At 32.1% G+C, this 12,926-nt stretch overlaps 1 protein-coding gene across 3 annotated transcripts in view; it reads right to left on the bottom strand.

Moving 5' to 3' along the window:
• The window catches only part of Stk3 (serine/threonine kinase 3), a 284,170-nt gene that overhangs the window by 107,670 nt on the left and 163,574 nt on the right, over positions 1–12,926 (bottom strand). For all 3 annotated transcript variants that reach the window (XM_026384024.2, XM_077800961.1, XM_026384033.2), the window contains exon 8: positions 11,923–12,048. In XM_026384024.2, the coding sequence (XP_026239809.1) occupies positions 11,923–12,048 (126 nt within the window). The remainder of the gene's footprint in view (positions 1–11,922; positions 12,049–12,926) is intronic.

Here is a 12,926-nt window from a genome sequence, read left to right as displayed (position 1 = left end):
GGTCTATGTATCAGGGTGATATTAGACTTATAGAATGAATTTGAAAGGGTTCCCCCCTTTTCTATTACATGGAATAACTTGAGGAGTATTGGTATTAATTCTTCTTTGAAGGTCTTGTAGAATTTGGCTGAGAATCTGTCTGGTCCTGGGCTTTTCTTGGTTAGTAGGCTTTTGATGGCATCTTTTCTTTCATTGCTTGAAATCCATCTGTTCAAATTGTGTATGTCCTGCCGATTCCAGAGTGGGAGAACATCTTTACTACACACTCATTATATACAGCACTAATTTCCAGGATATATAAAGAACTCAAAACACTCAACATCAAAAAAACAAATACCCCAATTAATAAATGGACTAAGGAACCGAACAGACACTTCTCAGAAGATATATAATTGATCAACAAATATATGAAAAAATGTTCAACATCTCTAGTAATTAGGGAAATGCAAATCAAAACTATTCTAAGATTTCATTTCATTCTGTTAGTGAGAATGTGGGGGAAAAGGTATACTCATACATTGCTGATGGCACTGCAAAATGGTATAACCACTTTGGAAAGAAATATGGGGATTCCCTAGAAAACTTGGAATAGAACCACCATTTGAGCCAACTATCTCACTCCTCGGTCTATACCCAAAGGAAGGACTTAAAATCAGCATAATATAGTCATAATATATCCATGTTTATAGCAGCTCAATTCACAACAGATAAACTGTGGAACCAGCCTAGATGTCCTTCAATAGATGAATGAATAAAGAAAATGTGATATATATATATATATATGACTATTACTTAGCATTAAAAGAGAATAAAATTATGGTATCTGTAGGTAAATGGATGGTGTTGGAAAATATCATGCTAAGGGAAGTAAGCCAATCCCAAAAGACCAAATGCCGAATGTTCTCTCTGATAAGTGGATGCTGATCAATAATGGGGGGGATGGGATGAACAGAGAAACTTTGAATTGGGCAAAGTGGGGGTGAGAGGGGAGGGGACATGGGAGTAAGAAAGGTGGTAGAATGAGATGAATATCATTACCCTAGGTACATGTACAATTGCACAAATGGTGTAACTCTACATAGTGTACAACCAGAGAAATGAAAAGTTGTGCTCCATTTGTGTATAATGTATCTAAATGCATTCTGCTGTCATGTAAAACTAATTAGAACAAACAAACAAATAAATAAAGGACATTAGGTAAAAACTAAGTAAATCTGGACACAGTAGGAACTTCAGTTTAAATCTGTCAATGTTAGTTCATTAATTGAACAAATGTATCTTACTAATATGTTAATAATGGGGAAAATGAATATCAGATATATGGAAACTCTAGTATTTTGCAATTATTCTATAAATATGAACCTATTCAAAAATTTAAAAGTTCATTTAAAGAATAAAATTGATGCAATCCTTCCTTTTAAACTCAAATATTTACTGAATATCTGGCATATGACTAGGCCCCATGCTAGGATGTATATAGGTCAACAGGTCTCATTCAAACCTTACTACAATCAATTAGGGAGCTCTTCAAAATTTCTGATGCCTAGGTCCCAGTTTATAACAATTAAATAAGAAATTTCTCAGAGCAAAAAGTATTGTTGTCTTTTTTCCCCCTAAGAGGCATCATGTAGTTCAAATGTACAATGAGATCATATCACATTATATATCACAAATCCCCAGGAATCATTTTTCCACTAGAAGTAATTAAAATATAATGTTAAGTGATTCGTGTATTCAAATTCTGTATTCATAAGAACTCTTCATTCCATTATTTAACTAGATTTTTTTGTAATTTCTTGTTAGATATTTTAAAAATAATTAGCAAATTTCAAGATGTACCTGTTTTTAAAAAAGGAATTCACTTAAGTAAACTCTATATTCAAAATGGCATCCTATATTCCATAAGATATTTTAAACACTTATATGATAGGGACAACTCATGTAGATTTGGTGATATCACTGACAATACTAATATAAATGCTCCTTGGTAACACTAATGAATTGTGAAGTTGTATTGCATAGATAGAACAAACTGGTTAATATACATACTTTAAAAGGTAGATTTCCCATAGGCAATTCAGGCATTTATAGTAAATATACACAAATATAGATATGTTATTTAATTAACTCACAGTAAAGATTTGGGAATGTGCTCCAGAAAAGAAATTCTTTCTTACTATACAATACAGATGACCCAGCACCAATTTTATATCATTGCTGGAAAATGCTCCCCATTCCCTCCCTGCCAAAAAAAAAGCGAAGATGTTTGTCACACTTAGCAATACTTAAACTAACACAAAAACTTCGATATTGGAATTAACCTGCTACAGAAATCTGTTTGCAATTTAACTTTAAATATCCATTGAATTACCCTAGGACCTACCAAAGCATGTCAATTTGTTAAGATGTATTCCCATCAGAAAATGTGAAAACATTTTTTCCATAATATGAAAAAAATCAAATTCATAAGGCACTTTTCCAATAAGTTCCATATCTTTCTAGAATAAAAAATATTTAAGGAGGTTTGTTTATAATAGTTATCAAGGGCACAGGTGTACAGCACTAAAATTTTAAAAACCAACATTTTGAAATGGTTATTATATACTGTTTCCTCTTCAAAAGTCACGTTGAAAGTTGATGGAAATGTCAATTTAATTTTAGGCCACTAATTTTCCTTCATCTCTTGAGCTAAACTATATAGAAGAAAATTAAATCTGGAAAATGTTAAAATGATAATAGAATAACCCATAAACTCTCTGAAAATTACACTTATTCAGAATGGAAAAATCAGGGTACACAATTGATCCATATATTAAGACTGAATACCAAATATAAATTATCTCTTATAATACAGAAATTCAATATGGTGAATTTCATAGTTCTGGAATTTTGAAATCAGGGAAAGACTATGACATACATTTTCTCAAAATTTAGCTTTATAAAATTTTTCATGTGGGCTGGGGCTGTGGCTCAGTGGTAGAGTGCCCGCCTCACATATGTGAGGTACTGGGTTTGGTCCTCAGTACCACATTAAAAAAAAAAAAAAATGAAGATATTGTGTCTAACTACAGCTTAAAAAAAGAAAGAAAGAAAGAAAAGAAAAAAAGAAAAATTTCATTGGTCCAACGTCAAATGTGTTCTGTGTTATAATAGCCCACTTACTGGATAAGGACTAATCCAAAGTCTGGACTAGACATAGCTACAATAAAATCTGCCAAAAAATACAGGTCCTCTGGGCTAAAAATTAATGCAGATGCAAAACTTGGCAACACAGATCTTTCACCATGCTGGAAAAAAACCCTTTCATTTTTGAAATATATATGAAAAATTTAAAAAATGAAATATAAACAAAATTAGGGGAAAAGGAATGAGGGAAAATGCATTGAAAACAAACAAGATAATAAAATATTCAAAACCTAAAACCTTCTGCCATATCCTAAAAGACACTCAATACCCAGTACCATAACAAAACAGGTATTAAACAAATGAATTCCCCAAACTGGAGCAAATTCAAAAAACAAAACAGCAAGTATCATGGCCAAAGGTAATCAAGATGAGTTGCAAATGGAAAGTTAAGAGGCCACAAAGCAACAATCTTGACTTCACAGATACAGATGTTAAGGCAAGCATAGTATCAATGAGATAGGGCTCATTATTCTAAAAACTGTTCTTACTCAGGGAATGGAAGGAGGGAACAGTCCAAGTCAGTACCTTACTCTATACCACCTAGAGATAATAGTTTAAAAAAGAACTACAGATTTAAAAACAGATTTTTATTTCTCTTCCTATCAACTATAAATCTGGTATAAGTTGCCTTAATTGCCCTGATTTCTTGCAATGTTCCTTCCCTGCCTGAATCACTCTGATTTACAACTTGACAGAATAAACCCAAACTGGATGAACTATATTTTTCTTTGAATTTTGCTAATTTGTGAGTACTCAAATAATTTTTCATCATTGAAATATATTTTTATGGATCTACATATAAAGAGATCATATGAACTATCATCACATACAAGTTCAACATCTAAAACTTAAAACACCTAAGAAATGACAAATGGCAAATACTTCCACTACAATGAAAAATAGAACACAAAGATTTATATCTATCCCTCTTTAAAAAAAAAAAAGAAAACTCTCAAAACTAGAATAAAGACATGGACTCTGAGGATAAACCCATAAAGACAAGCAGCACAGGGGAATAGAGGGCAATAAACACAGGTTGTCCAAAAATCTAGAAGCTAGGAAAAATTTCTTAAAGTTAGAAAGCAGATAAATATATAAATAGTATATAACTCAATAGACCAAAATCACCTGGAACTTAGGGTTACAAGCAGAGAAGTCACATGAACTAAAAGCAAATTCAAGCCAAGAGCAGTGAACCTTAACATCTTTTGGAGCAAGATTTATTAGTCAACAAGTTCTGTTCTTCCATATATAACTTCCAGAAGGTAATTTTAGGCCTTCTCTAAAATATAATTGCTAAACATCTGAAGAAAGCCCTTAAAGTAAAAATTGGAGATCAAAGTAAATATAAAGGCAAGAGACACAAGGCAGGGAGCAAAAGAAAATTCAGAATGATTATGACAATGTAATAACAGAGGGGAAGAGGAGGATATGTTGGAAATCAAACACTCCCCATAGAAAAATTTTTTTAAAAAATAGAAGATAAACTTGGGGAGACCTGCCAGAAAACACAAAGACAAAAAGAACAGGGGCAGAAAAGGGGGCATGAAGAGACAAGATCATTGAAAAATTAATCTGAGAGTTTCAACAACCAAATAAAAATTATCAAGAAAAAGAAAAAAATTACACAGAACTGACAGGTAATTCCAGGTTGAAAAAGCTAAAAGGTACTCCACATAATGATTTGAAAAAGAAGTACATACCGGCATATTATAAATAGAAAGAAGAATATTAAGATCCAAACATTCAAAGGATTAGGCATCTGTCCTTCCATCATCATTAGTGCTGCAGGGAAAGAGCCAGGTCTTCAAAATTGGAAGGAAACATTATTTCCAATCCAAAATTTTATACTTAAATCAATCAAGGGTAAAGATAAAATAAAAACACATTCATATACTCAAGGTCTGAATAAAGTACTAGGAAATAATGGTACAACAAATACATAAGTAAAACAAGAAAGCCGAAGACAAAATCCAGACAGGAGAAGATCAATTACAGAGGAGGAAAAAAGGAAATTCTAACAATAATGTTGAAGGGAAACCTAAGGATAACAGCTGTACAGTACCCCCAAAGAGCAATCAGTTCAGATTAGAGAAAGATAGAGAGCAAAAGAAGGAATGAGTCAAGAAAAAAGTATGATACTAATAAATCATCTGTACTTGGGTTTACACAAAAGAGTTCACAGCTCTTGCAGGGAGTTTGGGAATATACCACTTTAGAAAAAACTACTGATGGATACATAGAAAACTAACAAGAATAATAAAAGAAAATGACACAATTATACATGTAATCATAATATATTATAATATTTGTAAAAAGTATTTACATAGTCATAACTCTATAAACAACAAGTAGGGTTTTTTCTAAAGTGTGACTTAATTACACAGAAAAAAATGAGAAATAACAAGCAATCAATTCTATTAAAGGATTTCAATTTATGGCCAATAATTTCATCACATATATAAATATTTCCCTACTAAATCTAATTTACTTTTCAAGAAGTAAAGGAATGGGAATAAATAAATTTTGTTTACTTATTTAGGTATTTTTACAGTTTAAAGATACATTTTTTAAAAATCCCTACTAATTCTTTCAAACACATTTGGCCACTTAAATTTGTTTTTTAAAGCCCAAAAAGAAATTTTGAGTCTATGTTCTATTCATGCCTGATCAATTCAATGCCATTGTTTTAGTGGTTTGTAGATAGCAAAACAAACAGCAACAACAATTACCATCAAACAAAGCAGAAACTAAACAAAACAAAAACAAAAACAAAAAAAAACTGGCCAAAATGTTATTGTAATATCAGTAGTGTTAGTATAAGTAGTAGCATTAATAGAAACAAAAGCTAAATGTTGAATATACTATATGCAAAACACTGTTATGAGTGCTTAGATTATACATATAAAATCATTATATCCTCATAATTCTATTTATAGATCGTAAAAATGAAGTAAAGATTTTTCCAAGGGCCTAAGAGTCACTTGGGAATGGAATTAGAAATAAAACACAATTACTCTTGTGAGGATTACAAGATGGCGGAATAGAGAAAGCTGCATCCCTGGCTGCTCTATGGGCTGAACCCATGAAAGCAGATAGGTAGCTTATCAGCAAGGTGGATGAAAAAGGTTGGGCAGAGGGGGGCTTTGCTGGGAATTAATACTGGACATTCAAAGCAGACTGGGATTCAGTAGCATTTCCAGGCAGTAATTTTTCAAGTCTCAGTATTTTGAGGGTTGAGATTTTGATTAGTACATTCCAGTTTTGTTTTTTATTCTTTTATTTTTGTTTGCATTTTTTATTTTATACATTTTTTCTCTAACTTATCTGTTCCCCTTGATTCTCTTTCTTCTGCTAACAGCCAAAATCTATTGTTACCTTTTTCACTCTTCTTTTAATTTTTTATTTCTCTTTTCTCTCCTCCTCCCTCATAATTATCACATCATACATCTCTTCTGTTCTCTCCCAGTTCATCATTCAAAAATTTAAACCCTTCTACATACTTACTGTTTCTACTATGGATAATAACTGATCATATAATTTCTGTTTATTGGGACAATTAACACTGTAGATTTCATAGCAAGAACTATTTGGTTTAGTGCTGTATATTGTTTGCATTAGTTGTTATTATCTGTCTCCCCCTAAAACACAAAGTACTAGAAACCTTCAGGAACACTATTAAGTCTACAGGGTAGAAACTCTACTGTCTCAGATCCATAATGCTGGATGGGTAGTCATGCAAATAACACAGAAAAGCAAGGGAACAAACTACCCCAAACAAACAAAAATACTTCAATTAACAGGATCCATTCACACCACAGAGGAACAAATGTCAGAAAGAGTTTAGAAAGTTCATCATTAAACTGATCAGCAAGGTAAAGGATGATAATAAAGAGTGAAATCAGAGAGAAAATGCAGGAAGTGAAAGATGACTTCAATAAAGAGAGATTCTGAAACAAAATCAGGCAGAAATCCTCAAAATGAAATAATCAATAAACCAAATTAAAAATTCAACAGAAAGCATCATCAGCAGACTAGACCAGTTAGAATATAGTTTCAGGCAACAAATACAAAATATAATAATCTTGAAAATAAAGTTGACTATGGAGAAAACATGTTTAGAGACCATGAACAGAAATTCGAAGAAATACAGGATAATTTGAAAAGACACAATTTAAGATTTATCAAGATAGATAAAATACAAACCAAAAGAATGGGCAATCTTTCCAATAATATCTAAAATTTCTGAACCCAAAGAATTAAATGGAAAATCAAATACAGGAACTTTAGAGGGCCCCAAATATACAAAATTACATCAGACCCACACCAATGCATATAATTTTGAAAATGCAAAACATAAAGAACAAAGATAGCATTTTAAGGGCTACCAGAGAAAAATGTCAAATTACATTTAGAGGGTAATCAATCCAGATCTCAGCTGATTTCTCAATCCAGACCCTCAAAGCTAGGAGGTCTTATATTCCAAGCTCTGGAACAAAATGGATGCTAACCAAGAATACCATAACCAGCAAAATTCAGCTTCAGATTTGAAGATGAAATAAAAACCTTCCATGATAAACAAAAGTTAGAAGAATTCACAACTAGAAAGCCTGCACTACAGAACATTCTCAGCAAAATATTTCATGAAGATGAAAAGAAAAATAAAAGAGAAAATCAGCAAAGGGAAGAACTAAAGGAATATTCAATCAAAGAAGAAACTAATTCTAATTAAAACCCAGGAACAAACCAAAATAATGAGAATAAAAATCATACCTCAATAATAACTTTGAAAGTAAATGTCCTAAACTCAACAATCAAAAGACACAGACTGGCAGATTAGATTAAAAAAACAAGACCCAGCAGTAGGCTATCTCCAAGAGACTTGCCTCATAGGCAAAGACATCCACAGACTGAAGGTAAAAGAACGGGAAAAAAATATCATTCATATGAATCTTGTAAACAAGCAGGGGTTTCTATCCTCATATCAGATAAAGTGGACTTCAAACCAAAGTTAATCAGAAGAGGTAAAGAAGGTCATTTCATACTGTTGTTATACAACAAGAAATAGCAATCATAAATATTTAGGCCCCAAACAATGGAACGTCTACATCAAACAAACCCTTCTCAATTTCAAGAATCAAATAGACCACAATACAATAATACTAGGTGACTTTAACACTAGAGAGAGAGAGAGAGAGAGAGAGAGAGAGAGAGAGAGAGAGAGAAAGTAAGCTCAATCAAGTTAGTTCAATCAATGAAGGAACAGGCACTTCTCAGAAGAAATATGAAAATTTAACAAATACATGAAAAAATATTCAACGGAGAAGTGAAAATTAAAACTACACTGAGATTCCATCTAATTCCAATCAGAATAGCAATTATCAAGAATATAAGTAACAATAAATAGTAGCAATAATGTGGGGGGAAAGGTATATTCACACTTTGATGGTGGGATTGCAAATTGGTGCAACGATTCCACAAAGCAGTATGGAAATTCCTCAGAAAACTTGGAATGGAGTCACCATTTGACCCAGCTCTCCCACTCCTCAGTTTATACCCAAAGGACTTAAAATCAGTATACTACAGTGACATAGCCACATCAATGTTTATAGCAGCTCAACTCACAATAGTTAAACTATGGAACCAACCTAGGTGCCCTTCAACATATGAATGAATACAGAAAATGTGGTATATATACATCATGGACTATTATTTAGCCATAAAAAGAATGACTTTATGACTTTTACCAGTAAATGGATGGATCTTGAGACTATCATGCTGAGTGAAATAAGCCAATCTCAAAGAACCAAAGGCCAAATGTTCTCTGTGATATGCAGATGCTAACACACAATGGGGAGGGGACTGAAGTTCTTTGGATTAGACAAAGGGGAAAAAAGGAAAGGAAGGGGGGATAGGGAATAGGAAATCGAGGAGAATGAATCAGACATAACTTTCCTATGTTCATATATGAATAAGCCACCAGGGAAACTCCACATCAGGCACAACCTCAAGAATGGGATCCCAATTAGAATAAGTTATACTCAATGTATGTATCATATGTCAAAATACACTCTACTGTTATACATATCTTTAAAAAAACAAACAAAAAAAGAAAAAAGTGAATAAGCACAATCTGTCTTGTTCTTGTATCACTCTACCTCTCATTTAACCAGCTAGGTACATGAAAGGTTTCTGGAATGACTTGGGCTGATTCTGATACTGTTCTGTTCTTTATCCAGTTAAGAAGGTTCTTGAAAAGCAGACTGATTTAAAGCTTTCTATTCAATAAGAATAGTGGGAAGAGGGAAGGTTCTGAAAAATGCTTACCTACAGGCTGTAACATCAGCTGCAGGGGATTGGGGATTGTTTCCAAAGCACCCTGGTATTCCTCCCCACATCTGTGCTGAGAACTACTGCTTCAATTAATCAGATTTGAAAGGGATATGCCATTCTTGAGACATTAAAGACCACAGTCTAAAAGCTTAAGAGTTAAGACTATTAAAAAGTCACCAGAAACTCTCCATTTCTTATCCAAAGGTAGAAGTTCTAAGACATAGTATAAGGACAATTAATACGAAAACTGCTTTGAGTCATTACTAAGTTAACACTTTCTTCAGATAAAAGAGGAAATAAAGAGCATGGAAGTGAAAAGATCTCATGCAAGCCTAAAATGAAGACGTACCCCCAAAGGCATGTGGGTGTAGAACATATGCCTAGAATTTATGAAGCCCTGGGTTCCACCACCAGCACTGCAAAAGACAAAGGAAAAAAAAGGTACCCCATCCTTTGTTCATTATTTCACTTAAATGTAAAATTCTGTATTCATTCAATTCCTTCAGTTAACATTATGATTCATATGGGAAATATCTGAGTTCCAATGGCAAAGCAAGTTTTGTAAATTCCGAATCAGTCTTTTCATTTACTTTAAAAACTAGTGCTTGTCAATGATGCATTCTATGCTTAATCTTACAAATTCAATTTAACACTAACCATTTTACTTTTAAATAATCATAAAATGTACCATGTTGGAATGTTTGCCTCATATTTTGCAGGCACTAACTCCTTCACTGTGTACATATTTACACTCATTTAAAAGCTTGTATAGCATATCAATAAGCCATACTGGCAAACTCTGAATTGTCTTAAAAATCATCAACTCATTAGTTAGTTTAAATATTACATGAGAATAAATAGTGCTTGTAGTATAATTAATAAATAACCAAATGTCTTGTTTACATCTTGAATTTACAGGTAATTATCATACTGAAACAAGAAAATGTTCTATATGCCTACCACCCTTATACATGACCTAAATCAATGTTTGTGTTGATTTGTTCAAAAACAAGAATAATTATTGTAAAAATATCTGACTTTTATGGAAAAAGTATCACTTTAATGACAATCATTGGCCTTCCCATGGACATCAAGAGATGCATAGTTCTTAGCAATTAGCTGTTTTATTTTAAAACTGTATATGTAATCCTATTTAGACTGATTTGAAAAATAATTCCAAAGGAATGAATTGTATAATCTTTATGTGTAAAATTTTGAGACTTTAAGGTGGATAAACATTTCTGAGAAAATAGTGATTTTAAATTTTGCCAAAAATTAATGGCAATACAGGATATACTTTTTACTATGGGTAAAGTACTTCAGATCTATCCTGCGTATCTCCTTGTTCTTACAAATATTTGTATGTGTATGTGTTTACACACACATACACACACACATTTTATATTTAGGGCAACAATTATGAAAGCTAGTGCCTGAGAACACAATCTTTGTAAAGTAAAGCATGTGAATATTGCTCAATGTGTGGTTCTGCCAAGACTTTTAATTATTTTCTTATAATTTTAAAAATAATAAATGTAACAGTTTCACTCAGAACCACTAACCCTACTCCAGGGAATAAATGCTTATTTAAAGAAAAAAAGGGGGGGATCATAAAAACATGATACTATTTTAAAATCTGTCCATCTTATGTCCACAGTCTCATCCTCAAAAGAAAGAACCTAATTCCTCTCACCTTGAATATAGGCATTTAATATACCTAATCTACTCAACATCATAACTTGTGCTCAGAATACTTACTTAGCCCACACATAAATGAAATCCCATAACCGGTGAGGTTACAATAAAGTACTGAATATCTCAGGTAATTTAATGAACACTGGAGTGAAAGTGAGAAACAGAATGGTTGTATTGGTATATTTTCACATCACTGTTAAGTTGAAAAATCAGTAAATTGAACCATCATTAGTTGGGCAGCACTATAGGCACCCTGAAAGTCAAACTGCTGAATCTGTTTATCTTTCTAGAAAACCACCAAATTCTTCTCCTCAAGGGCTTTGCATCACCACTTCATATTTACCAGTGAACAAATGCTCCAATTTCTCCACATATTTACCAAATCTTGTTAGTTTCACAGCAGGGCTGATGACCAGGAAAAAGACACTTCCAGAAGATATGACACAAAAACTGTCCAAATTTGAGACAACTTTGTTCAGATACTGTGTATTGCTACTATATCAACTTTACATCTCACTAATTATTAACTTTAAGACAAAAGAAAAGGATAGCAAACATTTAATACAAAAAATATTTCTTAAGATTTAATGAATATATCTCACTTGTGTAATAAAATGGTAAACTCTATTAATATATCTTAAGAAACAACATTATTAAAAAATGACCTGGAAAATTTTTAAAAATCAATTTTTGCAGATAATTACGAACCGAATTTTCTTCTTCCTCTTCTAATTCTCGCTGCTGTTCTTCATGTCTTTTAGCTTTGATTTCCATAGCTTCTGTGATCAGATCTCTTAATATGGATACAGGTTTTGCATTCTTGATAAAATGATGCTAGAAAAGTAAAAATGAATGATACAAATTCAGAAATTTTTTCATATTTTTACTAACAAATAATAAAACAACAGTAAATGCTATCCATGATTATAGACTTCAGTGATTATTTTTCATCTACAAGTGCGTTAACTAAGAAAGAATATTTTGGCTGCTTTAGAGAAAGAGATTCAGAGTACTTGTTTTTAAAAATGATGTAAGCACACATACAAAAATATAACCCTGTCAATACAACTACACTATCCTTAAAGACATATTGTGCAAAGAAAGTATACATTAGGTTGTAAAAATAATATTTCTTTAAGATCAGTGATTATATTACATATATAATAAGCTTATTTTGGTATGGAGTTACAAAATCTAGTTAATCTTATTGATAAGCTGATAGCCAAAAATCAGTGGTCAAAGAAAGGTAACTTATTTACTACTACTTTCTCACAGTCTTCATTTTATTTGCTGTTGAATAATTTAACCATTTCCAATGAAAACAGAAAAATACTTTTCAAAAAAAATAAGAATGCTCCAATAAGATGGTGGTGTTCTTCAATACCTTTTAAACTTTATTATCTAACCCTCTTTGTTGGTCAGTATTGTTTATAGCAGTTACATAGAGAAAGGATGAGTACAAATGAACTGGACATAGGGAGATTTTTAATTTAGGAGCATTGAGCTCCACAGACAAACATATACTGTAGTGAATTCACAGTAAACTGCACAAAGGTAAGGTTGCAGTAGGTTGGATAAACCAGATATGTATGTCAGCATCTCTTACAATTTTTTTATGTATACTTTACATGATTTTTTTAATGTATACTTTCTTTACACAATTATATCTTTAAGGTTAATGTATGTATTTGTATCGACAGGGTTATATTTTT

Source organism: Urocitellus parryii, chromosome 7 (genome assembly GCF_045843805.1).
Source record: "Urocitellus parryii isolate mUroPar1 chromosome 7, mUroPar1.hap1, whole genome shotgun sequence".
In the NCBI taxonomy this organism is placed as follows: Eukaryota; Metazoa; Chordata; class Mammalia; order Rodentia; family Sciuridae; genus Urocitellus; species Urocitellus parryii.
Note: the sequence above shows the minus strand (reverse complement) of the source record. Positions and strands in the feature narration are given on the sequence as shown.